This window comes from Chamaea fasciata, unplaced genomic scaffold (genome assembly GCF_029207755.1).
Source record: "Chamaea fasciata isolate MVZ Bird 193981 ecotype frontalis unplaced genomic scaffold, bChaFas1.0.hap1 SCAF_15, whole genome shotgun sequence".
NCBI classification, from domain to species: Eukaryota; Metazoa; Chordata; class Aves; order Passeriformes; family Sylviidae; genus Chamaea; species Chamaea fasciata.
In genome coordinates this window covers 14,371,250-14,384,357 of record NW_027094100.1, presented here as the reverse complement: position 1 = coordinate 14,384,357, position 13,108 = coordinate 14,371,250, and the positions used below count along the sequence as shown (strand labels likewise).

Sequence of the window (13,108 nt, the reverse complement as noted above, 5' to 3'; positions counted from 1 at the left end):
AGACAACCCAGCGGGGCAGGAAACCCAGCAGCCTGTCGAGATGAGTCTGCAGGAACCTCTGGAAATGAATTAAAACATCATTCGGCCCCCAGGTGTTGAACCACCGGGCTGGTGGTGGGACAGCTTTTCTCGGGAAGCGCTGGGGGATTGTGTTCCCCTCCCTCCCTTTCCCTGCCCCACGTTGCCATGGAAAAAAGGAGTTTTGGGGGTTTTTTGGGTTTTTTTTTTGATAAACAGCCGTTTCCTGGAGCTCAGAGCCGGGATTGCTGTGCCGTGCAGGTAACCCTGCCTGGCTGGGCCATTTGGGGAATGGTTCATTTCCCCAGCTCAGGGTTTTTCTCCCGTGTGGGTACAAACCTGGCACAGGCACTCCAGCTCCGTGCTGCTCTTTGTACTCTAAAAAAAAAAAAAGCCCTTTGCATTTTCTGTGGGCAGGCCCTGGCCTGCTCAGCCAGGCACTTTTGGGATTGCTCCCCCCGCTTTGATATGGATGTCGACTGGGAGATTTGGGCATTCTTGAAAATCCTGTAGCATAAAGAAATGTTCACTACCCCGCGCCGGGCTATGTAAAGCATCTGCAGCTTCGCCGAGGTTGGCGATACCTTCTCTTTAAAACAAACAGAGAAGGGAGGGCCCGGTAGCAGGCTCAGGTTCCCCACGGTTTTCCTTAGCCAAGGGAGGTTATCACAACTCGCAGGGATGTCTTGCAGGGTGAGCTTGGCTGGATGCCCCGGGGATGTGTTTGTGTGAACGCCGGCCCGGAGCAGGCTCAGCCCGCGGTCCCTGAGGGATCCCACGGCTCTTTGTGTCCCTTTAAAACTCCGCTTGGCAGCAGAGCTGCGGCCCTTCCTACTTGGCCTCCTGCTCCTGCACGGAGCTTTGTACCCAACTTCCCCCAGAAGTTCTTGAACTTTGTTGTTTGCGGCTCGCGGGAGCCGAGGGAAAACCCAGGAAAACAAAAAGCGATCCCAAACTCCGCTGAACAGCTCCCCGGCCTCCTGGAGGAACAGCAATCCTTCCCCTTCCTCCTTGCCCCAGCCGCAGGAACAGAAATCCCAATCCCTCCCAGATCCTGGGACACGCAGGGCTCGGGATCAGTGGGAAAAACCACTGTGGGGGTGGGGTTTGCTGGACCGGTTTCCAAATTCCTCCCAGTCCAGAATTTGGGCAGAACTGCAAAACACCCCCAGGAACTTGGGCAGGGTGGGTAGGAGAGGAGCAGGTGTGGGCAGACAGCAGCAGGCATCGCGACAGGGCATTGCTGGGAGTGCAGCGGGGACACCCCAGGGTCCCCTCCCTGTCCTGAGGGACAGCTCCTCGTCTTGGCCACAGCTGCAAAGTGGAAAAAGTCATGCAGCCCAGTGGGGTTTTTTTGGCACTTTCCTGCATTTCCAGGGTCAGCAGTTTGCTGCTCAGAGCAGCATAATGGGAGTGGGTGGTGGTCACTTCTGCTCCGGCTTTGGGACCGTGTCTCTGCCAGCTGGGATGTTGTGGTGACAGAAATCTGGTATCTGGGTGACATCCTCCTTCCCTACTCTCTGCCAGGCCGTTCCCAAACTCCTGGACTTGATGCCATGTTATCAGCAATAATTAGCAGTGAAAATTCTGTTCAAAGCAAGCAAACCCCATTTCAGCCCCATTCCTAAGCCGCAAATAACTTTAAAAAGTCAATTTTAAAAGCGGCGTTATATTGGGTAAGGGGGATTTGCTTCTGTGTTTCCAAAAACCCCTAAATCTGCTGGAAATCTGGCGTTCCACGAGCCCCCTCCATGCTGTGAACGTGACCTTTAGCATTCAGCCTCCTGCCAAGCCACTCTAAATCCTATTCTGGATAAAACTGGGCGGGGGGGGTTCCCTTAAAACAGAGGGAAAATTAATGATTTTTAGCCACCCCCCAAAATGATTTATGTATCAGGCAAATTGCCGCAGCCCAGCCTGAGTTCAGGAGTGCTCCTACAGGTGCCAACCCAAAGGAGGAGAAGAACCTTTGTCTGCCACCCTTTGCACAGGATAACGTTGCACGAGGAGGTTATTGAAGCCGTAATAATTCCCTGTGGTTGCACAGCCTTGTCATCTGAACGCCCCGGCATGCTTTAGAAAGGAGCTGGTGTCATTATCCCGGCTCTGAGAGGGAAGGCACAGACAGGGATTTGCCTAAAGTTTCCCCAGGGGGGTTAAATGGCACTTGGGAATAAGCCCTGGGTGCTGAGTCCCAGCCCAGGGTTACAACACCAGGCCGGAGCTTCATGAAAAGAAAAGCAGAGCAGACAAGGAGCCTTGTAGGCAAATCAGTTTTCAAAGCACTTGAAAACTTTGTTTAGGGCTGAATTGCAATTAGCCACGTTCCCACTTGGCCGGGTCTCCAAGGGAATGCTGAGGAGCAGTGTTTGCATAGGAAGGGATGTTTATGAGCTCCCCACGGACAGGAGACAGCGCCTCGAAACCCAACTTCAGCCTAAAGCCTGCAGTGAGGCATGGCTTGCAGCTTTAAACTTCGTTCTGCTTCAGATAGAGCCTGAAAGTTGTCGTTTGGAGGGAGGGAGGGACGTCCTTTTGCAGACCTCATGGCCTGGAGTGCTCCACTGACTTCAAAGCCCTCACTGGAACTGTTAAACAGCAACACTCAGGCTGTGTGATGGATCCAGGCACCCCGTGCTGGGAATTTGGGGGTGACTGGGACAAAAGGTTGTTTCTAGGGGAGATGCCAGGCAGGAGTGGAAAACTCATCAAGCCCTTTGGCACCCCGTCGCTGAACTGTCCTCGTGGCCAGGCGAGGCTGTGGGGCTGAGCTGGAACTGCTGACTCCATAAAATCCACCAGGGAAACTCGTCCTGGGTCAAACTCCAGCTCTCACAGTGAGCTTTGCCCTTCTGAGATGCATCATCTCTTCTAGATGCTGACACACGCTCGGGGCACTCGGGGTTGGGGAATCTTCCCACTGAAGCAGCGACTTCTTCATTTTTTTGGCTATTTCTGTTCGAAATGATTCTGGGAGTTTTGCTTCCCACCCCGCAACAAAGTGAACTCGGTGGCCTCTAAACGCTGATAACTCGGTGAGAAAAGGGATCCCCCTCACGGCCCTCCGAGCGGCAAAAGATGCTTTTTGCAACATCAAAACCATTCGGTTGAACTCAAAGGAGTTTTAATTTGTCCTGCCAACATTGCAGTGGGAATGGGAGTATTCCTGCCAACCGTGGGGGGCAGTCCAAGGACATATTTTGTCATCTTGCAGCACTTTAAATGTGGACAACTTGTCCTCAGTTTCCTTAAGATCAGCAGGGAGCTCTGTATTGACTTTGTTCTCCACAGAGTTTTCTTCCTCTGAAACTCCCTAGACTTTGTGTTCCTTGTTTCCTGCCCTGGATCTTCTTCCCCCCCACCATCCCTTATGGGGACAGCCATTTTTTTTTTTTCTTTTTCCTTTTCATTTCTGATTTCAAATATTTTTCTCTGTAGGTTATTTTGTCCAGAAAAGGGGGCAGAAAAGGTTTATTATATTTAAAGTCTCTGAATGGTGCCCTTGTCCTTGAGGGAAAATTGGCAAGCTTGAAGCCTTCTCTTACAGAGGGGGAATTATTTCACTTCCACCTACAGCATACTTGCCATGTCAGGCCAGCTTTTGACATTTGTGCTGCTCTGGGGCAGCCAAGAGGCCTTTGGTGGCTTCTGGATTGTTTTGTGCCCTCTCTGATGGCTTCTGAGGGCCAGCTGCAGCCTGAGCTGGTGGCTTTTGTGGCTCTTGGGTGTTGTCCCCTTTTGTCTTGGTGCTGCTCTGGCCTCACGGGGCCTCGTGGGGCTCTAGGAATGAGGCTGGGAAGGATTTTGTGCCTTGCCCTGCGTTCAGCCCCCAGCAAAGGGCAAAGAGCCTTGCCCTGGGTGAGCCCATCTGGTGGGTTATGAGCTATGCTGGGGAGAATCTGCTCCCCGTTTTCCTCAAGCCCCTTGGCATCATTTCCCCCCAGCCCCTTGGAATCTTTTCCCCCAGCCCTTTGGAATCTTTTTCCCCAGCCCCTGAGATATTTTTCCCCCAGCCCCTTGGCATCATTTCCCCCCAGCCGTTTGGCGTGTGTGGGGTGCAGAGAGCTGGGCAGCAGGCTGGCTGGTGGGGAAGGTGCCAACAAGCTGAGTGGGTGTAGGAATGTGAGCCACCTCCTCCCTCTGCTCCCTGATGCCAGCTCAATCCTTGGACTCGGGTGGGAGTTGGGAAAGCTGAGGAGACAACGGGGAGGGCTCAGGCAGAGGTGCCCAGGGGTGCTGTGGTGTCCCTGCAGTGCCAGCTCCACGTGGAGCAGGACTGAACCCTCTGCAGCTGAGCGTGGCTGGGGCCAGGGTGCCACACCTTCCCCACGCCCTGCTCCCACCTGGAAAACACCCAGCTGGGAATTCCTGCTGCCAGTGGCACTTGGTGCCAGCTCCACACTCTGGGCAGAGGGAAGGTGGGCCAGGAGTGATGATGGGTGGCAAGGAGGGAACCTGAGAGCATTTCCTTCCCCGGCTCTCTCTGCAAGCCGAGCGCGGTTTCCTTTATCAAGTTTGTTTTTCTTATCTCCTTGGCCCCTCTGTGCCAGCACCAGGCTGTGCTGGGGAGTGCTTTCCTCTGTGGGGTGACAAGGACACCTCATTTCTGCCCCAGAAACGTGTCAGAGCCCCGGCGCTCTGCGTGGGCGCCGGAGGAGGCCGTGGCTGCAGGATGCTGTGGCTTCCAGCTCACACAAACAGCCTGAGCCCCTCTGCTGCAGGAAATGGCTGAGATGTTTCGGTTCTGCTGCAGCTTCTGGCCCGGGCAGGGTGGATCTGAGGGCAGTGGGGTGCTGGGGGCACGGGCAGGGCTCTGCTGCAGTTCCTGTCACGGTGTCCCCATGCGGGAACAGCCCCGGGAGCTGTGCAGCACCTCAGTGACCCCAAACTCCTCCACGTGCCCTGCACGAGTGAGCAGCAGAGTGCCAGGACGAGGGCAGGCTGCCCTCACCCCCAGTGCCACTGGGCTGCCCTGTCCTGAGGGGACCTGCTGGCCTCCGGTGCCCGTGGGAAGCTCCTGGCACCCCGGGGCACCCCTGGCAGGAGCTGTCCCCAGCTTTCCCCACTGATGGCTTTTGTTTCCCACCCCCCTGGCCCTTCCAGCCGGCCAGGGAAGGGTTTTTGGGCACTGCCCTCTGAGTGCCAGGTGGGTGAGTAAGAGCCAAACCCTGCCCGGGGCCATCAGCTGTCCCACCCTTGGCGGCTGGGGCAGCGTTCGGTGAAATTATCTTTCCAGATAAGTTGTTTCTGTGTGGTTTTTGTTGTTGTTGTTGTTGTTGTTGTTTTTGTTTTAGCGGTGTAGAAAGTTCCAGGCGCTCAGACACACCCAGGAGGGGGGAGCTGTCCTGCCCAGGCTGGGGGGAGGGAGCTGGGTCTCTGTGCCACTTTAGGGGCACCTCAGTACCTGGGCAGGTGAGGCTGGTCCTGGTTTGTCAGACCCTAAATGCTTCCAGATCCTGCTGTGGTTAATGCAGGATTAAGATGATCCACGGGAGAAACTGAGGTGACCAGCAAAGCCCTTGAACCTGAGTGGACTCTCACTAATTTAAATTTAATGTTGCCCTTGCAAAGGTTTGTTTGGGTTTTTTGTTTTTTTTTGAAAAGGAAAGATTTTGTGGTGTCTGCATGCAGAGGCCTCTGCGTTTTTGTTTTGTTGAGCACGTCGGAGAAAAGGGCCCTTTTTTATTTAAACTGCCACAAAGGTTTTCAGAGGCAGTGAGAGCAAGCTCCTTTCTCTGGATTGAAAGAGAAATCTGCCCAAATCTGCTCCTGTGTGTGCAGCCAGAGCATCCCTTGGAGCTGGGAGGGAGCCCAGGGGGTTGTGAGTTCCTTGGCTGGGTTGTGATTTGGGGACTCTGGCTGTGGCTGTCACTCCGTTGTGTCGCTCAAAGAACTCCGAAATGGTGAATTCGGGGGTGGAGACCAAACCATTGATAGTGGATTCGCAGGAGCTTTGACGTGGCACAGGAACCCTGTGTCCCCCCGGCTGCCTCGGGCGAGGAAGTCCCTGGGTTTCTTGTGCAGAGGAAATCATCACAAACAGGATGTTTGCTGCGGACCCCACAGGGCCCCGAGCAGCAGCAGCAGCAGGAGGAGGAGCTGTGGGTGCTCCCAGCTCACACACACACCGATGTCACCAGGCCTGCCTCCATACTGTCCCCAAGGCAAAACCCTCCCCAGGCTGGCCCTGCTCCTGGAAGGAAGTGTGCTGGGAGGATGAGCTGGGACACTGCCAGCTGTGTTTGTTTAAATAGGATTTTTTTTTTTTTTGGGGGGGGGGGGGTGTTGAAACGAGCTCGTTGTTTTTTTAGCTGCTCGGGCCATCTGGCCACACCCAGAATTATTCTTCGGCATCTCTGCCCTTGTTGGAAATGCATATTTGGAAGTTTTCCGTGTTTCCCCGTGTTCCCTGTGCCTGGGTGAGCACTCGGGGATCATCACACTCCTTCAGAGGGGCTGCTCCTCCTCGTTTCCTCATTGCCAGGCTGCAAACCCGACTGGAATTTAGTGAGGTTTGCCCTGGGGAGCCCGGGAAGGGCTGGTGGCCGCTGCTGGTTTTAGTCTGCTCTGATGGATGTGATGAGGAACACCACAGAAATAATGGGGTGGAAATGACACTCCTGGAGCTGTTAGGGGTGACAAAAGAGTTCCCTGCCTGGGGGGGACCGTGGCAGGAGACAACTCCTGCCCTTCCATTTGCTCAGGAAGCTGCTGATGCTCTGGTTCGAGGTATTAAACAACAAAACAGTGTTGGTATTTCCCGCTGATGCTCTGCTGGCCCCGACCCTCCTGCCAGACTCCCACCTGGAGCTGTGCCAGGTTCTCGTGGTTTGGGAATGGGTCAGTTGTGTTCCCAATTCCTTCCCTCCACCCGCCTGTTTCAAACGCTGCCCCAACATTTGGGTTTATTCTCCCCCAGTGGTGCCTCTGTCACACCTGCCCGGGTTTGTCACCTGTTTGTCCCCTCTCCGACTCCTTCTGTGACCTGGGCTGATCCCCACTGAGCAATTCCAGCTTTGCTGCACCCCAGCTCCTGCTCCCCACGCTCCAGAACGAAGCAGTTCTCTCTCTCCAGGTGATAACCGCATTTCCCTGGCCCAGGCAGAGGATCTGAAGGGTGAGATGGGGCTTTCCTGGAGCTGCAGGATCAAACCTTGAGGAACAGGGAGCTCGAACCTTCTCCCCTCAGCTGCTGGGCCAGTGCTTGGAGCTGCTTTGAGGAACGTGACCCCCTCTGGATGGGTTTAGAGGGCTGAGCTGGTAAACACTGCTCAGGCGCTGTCCCCAGAGTCACCTCTGGCATTTCACCACTCGGGAATGCTGCCCTGGTCACCTCGGCAAGGAGAAGAGCTTGCTGGGGAGGTGAAGCACCTCTTGTCCCTTGTAATCCCCGGCTGCTTGAAATTGTAATCAGTTTATCTGAGGCAGCCGCGGAGGGAATTGAGGCCGGCACGGGGCGGCTCTGGCTGGGTCCGTGCAGAGTGAGGGGAGAGTTTCTGCATCCCCCAGGTGCTGGGGACACCTGGGAGGGATGGCAAAGCTGATGTGCGGGACTGGCAGGGCTCTGGAGGAAAAACCCCGAAATTTGGGGAACGTGCTCCCCCTCTCAACCGACACAGTTCCCCCCCTCGAAGTGCTCCAAATAAGAGAGCAACGAACTACTGAGCAATGCGGGGAAACAAAAATAAAAACAACCCTACCCTGCAGACACGAGAGCCCTCCCCATCCCTCATTTGGCCGGGAAAATCCTGCCTGGTGTGTGCGGCCACGTCAGCCCGCAGCTATGACAGTGATCCCGTCCTGCTGCTCCCGGAGGAGGGCGAGCCATGGGAACACAGGGGCAGCTCCAAATCCCCACATCCTGGGGCTGCCATGGGGTGGGAGTCAGGTACGGGGCTGCAGAGGGGGGCACAGCCCCGGGAGGGTCCCGGGGTGGTGGGAGCTGAACCCGGGGCTGGGAGATGGGCACAGTGCCCAAGGGATGAGTCCTGGGGAGCTGATTCCACGCCGGGAATCAAACCCGGCTTTTCCCCGGTGAGACACGGCCTGGCTTGAATCCTCTCTTTGTTCCCCCAGATCATGATCGAGTTCTGCCCCGGCGGGGCCGTGGATGCCACGATGCTGGGTGAGTGCAGCCCTGCCCTGGTGCTCCCGGGGGCATTTCCAAACCCCTGGCACCGCCCCGGGAGCATCCCTCGGACAGACGGCAGGCAGGGGTGCCACCGCTGCCCTTTCCCTCCCAGGATTCTGCCTATTTTCATACCCTGAGCAGAAGGTGTGGCGGCCCTGGGCGAGTTCTCGAGCTACTTTAATGTCCTTTTGTGATTTAAATGCCGCTGGGATCAGCAGATCGCAAGGCGTGGGGAGAAGGGAGAGTCTGGCTGCAGGGGAAAGCTGAATTTCAATATTTATCTGCTGGGGGGCACTGCCTGCTTGGGATCCCCGTTCCCACAGCTCCCAGCAGGGCTGAGATGTTGAAGCTGGGCGCCTGTCAAGATGAGTTTCCCCAGGTCTTTTTTTGCTGACTCCTCCGTATGGTCTCGGTCACTTGGTGAGGCAGCAGAGCTCTGATAAACTGCAGTTTGCAGCAATCCCAGCGATTTCCCCTCTTTTTAACTCCTCCCTCCCACACAGAGGGAGCTGCTGGGAGCAGGGATGGGTGGCTGGACCCCAAAAGAGTCCTGGCTTGGTGCCACAGCCCCTCTGGTGTCACCCTCTGGGGGGTGACATCCCCTCTGCACAGCTCTGACATCACGCTGTCCACAGCCCTGGGACAGAGCCACATCTCCCTGGGGGTCACTCCCTGTCAGCCCTGTTTTCTTTTTATTCCCAGAAATCAAATTTATCATCTTTAACTCAGCCCTTAAAGCTCGTCCCTCCTTTAGGGAACTTCTTTAAAGCGGCTCCAAACCACGGTGTGGAAAAATACCTTTCCTGGAGTGCTAGAGGGAATGATGCCTTCCCCGTGGAAAACCTCAGCAGAGAGAGTTTTACCCATCTGTTGGGATGTAAAAATGCTCCTGAGCATTTGTGGCTCCTCTCTGGAGGAGCTGACAGCAGAGGAAACCATGAGAGAGTGGCCTGGCTGCAGCTCTGTGAGCCCTGAGTGAGGCTGAGCAGGAGCTGGAGCTCAGGAATGCTCCCAGAATTCATAAATTCAGAATTAGTAAATCCCAGAATTCCAGAAGTGCTGCACGCTGCCCATCCCACCTCCCCATCCCCACCAGCAGCTGGGCTTTGCCCTTCAAAATCTCCTGTACAAAACCCGTGGCCCAAAAACTGGAGCTGCCTTTTGCCGGATGCTCCAGGGAGGGTGAAAACCACCAGCTTTTCCCAGAGCAGGAGAGATTTTGGTGAGGAAAGGAGGGACAGAGTGCCTGAGGTTGCGGGTGAGATCCCTGCTCTGCTCAAACATCTGTCCCAGCTGCTGGGGTCCCTCCCTCAGCCCCATCTGGTGCTGCCTGAGCCCTGCCCTGCTCTCCTGGAGGAGGGATCTGCTCTGCAGAGGGCTGGCCGAGGGAGGGAGGGCAGCTCAGGAGATGCTGACCATCTGGAGGGGTGATGCTCTGCAGAGCTGTCACTTTTGGGGGGCTGGAGGTGGCCCAGCAGGGAGGTGACAGCAGTGCCAGCCCATCCCTGCCAGCCCCAGAGTCACAAAACATCCTGAGCTGGAAGGGACACACAAAACCCAGCTCCTGACCCTGCAGGGGACAGCCTCAAGGATCCCAGCGTGTGCCTGAGAGTGTCCAGGCACTCCTGGAACTCTGGGACTGGTGCCAAAGCCCCAATCCCTACCCAAAACTCCAGCTCAGGGCAGTGGGCAGGGATAACCCTGCTGAGCGTTTAAATCCTGTTCCTTTGGGTGGGAAGGATTTAAATCCTGTTCCTTGGTGTGTCCCTCGTGGTGTTTAGGGGGCTCCACGGCATCCCCCCAGCAGCGTGAATTCCATAATTCCCCTATTCCCTGGGGAATGAGGTTCATACCTGGGTTTGACCCAGCCCAGTTCAGCTCCCTCCTCCCACAACAGTGACAATTCCCAGACTGTCAGGGAATTTGCAGCTCAGACCCCATCCCAGGCATTTCTGGCTCGTCCCCCTCACCCACAGTTCCAGGGCCTCATCCCCAGGAGGGAGCTCTGAGCCAGCAGCTCCAAGAGGTGGAAATTCTGCTGCAAGTGCTGGCTTAGGGAATAAATCACCTTAACAAGCTGATTCCCGACATCTCCTGCTGCTCTGACACGGGGACAAGTGGCTTTGCCACACTCTGCTGGCTCACCTGGGCCTTCCTGCTGCTCAGGTGAGCTGCTCACTTCACCCCTGTGCTGTTTGGCCTCCCTGCAGAGCTGGACAGGGGCCTGACCGAGCCGCAGATCCGGGTGATTTGCCGCCAGATGTTGGAGGCTCTGCACTACCTGCACAGCAAGAGGATCATCCACAGGGACCTGAAGGCTGGCAACGTGCTGCTCACCCAGGATGGGGACATCAAGCTCGGTGAGTCCCTGGCACCAAGGACAGCTGGACTGGAGGGTTTGGGTGGCCCTGGGTGTGCTGGCATTGAGGGAGGAGCAGCAGGAGCGAGAGGGGAAGGTTTTGTTCCAAGGAAAGGTAAATGGAGCTGAGTGCTGTGCCCAGCCCACGGCCACGCTCGGGGCCCCCGAGGGAGTTTTCTGCCCTGAGTTTGTTTAATCCCTCTCTGAACCCGATTTCTGTGCTTCTTGGCCTGCTGAGCATCCTGTGTGGGGTGCCAGTTGGCAGGGCCGGGAGCTGGAAGAATTCCTCTTATCTGCACAGCAGGTTTGGTGGTGACAGCGGGGCGGGTTTGCCAAAGGGTTCCTTTGCCAGCTCGCTCTGCTTTGGAGTCAAATCTGGCACCAGAAGGACCTGCTGGGGGAGGAGAGGGTGGATTGATCTGCAGGAACTGGTCAGAGGGTGACCCCCAGGCAGGGACACCCTGAGCTCAGGCTGCAGAGGGGTGACAGCTCCTCCAGCTGCCCCCAGGGCTGTCCTGGAGAGGAAAGCCACCTGGGGTGGGCTCTGCCCTCTGCAGCTCTGGCCAGTTTCATTGGGGTTGGCTTCAGCTCAGGAGGGACAAAATCAGGGAGAGGCACCTTGCAGTGGCTGGAGGAGAGGGAAGGAACAGAACAGCAGTTTGGTTTTTCTGTTCTAAAATCAGGCTTTCTGCTAGGAAATAAATCCTGAAATCTGCTATGGAGCACTTTGGTTTTTCTGCTCTAAAATCAGACTTTTTGCTAGGGAATAAGTCCTAAAATCTGCTATGGAGGAATGTAACAGCACTTTGGTTTTTCTGCTCTAAAATCAGGCTTTTTGCTAGGAAATAAATCCTGAAATCTGCTATGGAGGAATGTAACAGCACTTTGGTTTTCCTGCTCTAAAATCAGGCTTTTTGCTAGGAAATAAGTCCTGAAATCTGCCACGGAGCTGCTTTTGTTTGCGCCAAAGAGCTCCATTTCCTCCAGGACGTGTAAGGTTTGGCAGGAGGGGGTTGTTGTGCCTGTTTTATAGAACATGGGAGAGGAAAATCCTGGGGGTCACGCACCCCAAACCAAATTTGATTCCCGATGCTCAGCTCGGAGGACACAGCCCGTGGAATCACGTTCTTGCCTTCAGCGTGTGTTGTTTGCTTTCCAGTCTGTGTCTCAGCCAAGTGTGTTCACTCAGAAAGGGGTTTTTTTTCAGTTTTCCTTCCAGCCTCTAATGTTACTGCTCTTTGCAGCTGACTTTGGAGTGTCTGCCAAGAACATGAAAACCTTGCAGAAGCGAGATTCCTTCATTGGGACCCCTTACTGGTGAGTCCCTGCTTGCCGGGAAATCCTGAAAATTTCGCTCCTGAAAATCAGGTTTGCTCTGAAGCTGCCTTTGGGGCGTGTTGGACCACGGTGGGAGGATTTTAATGAGGATTCTTGGCCATTTTCCTGTGCTTCCAAGGGTTTTCCTCGCCTGAGCAGAGCTGTGAGCAGCCTCAGTGGTGTGGGAGCTCTGTGCACAGGGGTCACAGCGCTCCAGGCTCACAGCGAGGGACACACCAGTGTGCTCTCCCTGCTCCTCACACCCAGGGGCTGGGATGGGCTCTGAAGCACATGGGAAAACGAGTCCCTGCCCCAGGAACACAACCTCTAAATCACCCCACTTGCCGAAGGAGTGGAGCTGCGGGGATTATTTCATGCTCTGGAGCAACATCCTCGCCAGATGTCAGCGGCCTGGGGGTCTGCTCTGCCCAGCAGGGAGGAGGGCTGCACCCCTGGAAAAGATGCTGCTGCTTCTGAAACCCGGAGCTGGGGTGGGGGGCCAGGCTGCATCTCCTGCAGCTCTGTGGGTTATATTTGAAGCGTTTAGCTGCTTTATTTGGGATTACTTGAAGCGTTTGGATCACCCCGGCTCTGCTCTGCACCCCCCCCCCCCCAGGATGGCCCCGGAGGTGGTGATGTGTGAGACCATGAAGGACACTCCCTACGACTACAAGGCCGACATCTGGTCCCTGGGGATCACCCTGATCGAGATGGCCCAGATTGAGCCGCCCCACCACGAGCTCAACCCCATGAGGGTCCTGCTGAAGATCGCCAAGTCCGACCCGCCCACGCTCAGCTGCCCTTCCAAATGGTGAGGGGGCAGCACGGGGAGCGCCTCCCAGCTCACACGCAGGGGAAAAACCCACTCGTTTCGAGCAGTTTTCTTGCGTTTGAGCGGGGTTTTAGCTGTATTCCTGGCCCAGCTGTGTGCAAGGCACCGGGAAGGCACAGCTGGCTGAGGGCAGGATGCTCGCGCTGTGCTCACAGGGTCCAGGCAGCACGGGGAGAGCTGCTCCTCACCCACAGACCCCCCAAAAACCAGGGGTCACCCCTTGGCTCTTCTCAAAACAACCCGGGTGTGCGAAAGGCAGGTTTTTCTCTAAAGCTGGAGATGGCCAGGAGCTCCAGGATTGCCTTCCCTGAAGTCTGGAAAGCCACTCCTGCATGGAAAAGAAAACTAGCCAGTTCATTTTAATTATTTAATTCATTTGTTCGTTTATTTTGCTATTTTACTTGGTTATAAATCACAAAAGCTGCTGCAGGTCAGCCAGCAGCACGTTACT

General features: G+C 55.7%; 1 protein-coding gene across 2 annotated transcripts in view; it reads left to right on the top strand.

Annotated features, from left to right (window-relative positions):
• STK10 (serine/threonine kinase 10) overlaps positions 1-13,108 on the top strand; it is a 42,447-nt gene that overhangs the window by 15,105 nt on the left and 14,234 nt on the right. For both annotated transcript variants that reach the window (XM_066196827.1, XM_066196828.1), the window contains exons 3-6: positions 8,095-8,143; positions 10,360-10,509; positions 11,753-11,825; positions 12,442-12,636. In XM_066196827.1, coding sequence (XP_066052924.1) covers positions 8,095-8,143; positions 10,360-10,509; positions 11,753-11,825; positions 12,442-12,636 — 467 coding nt within the window. The remainder of the gene's footprint in view (positions 1-8,094; positions 8,144-10,359; positions 10,510-11,752; positions 11,826-12,441; positions 12,637-13,108) is intronic.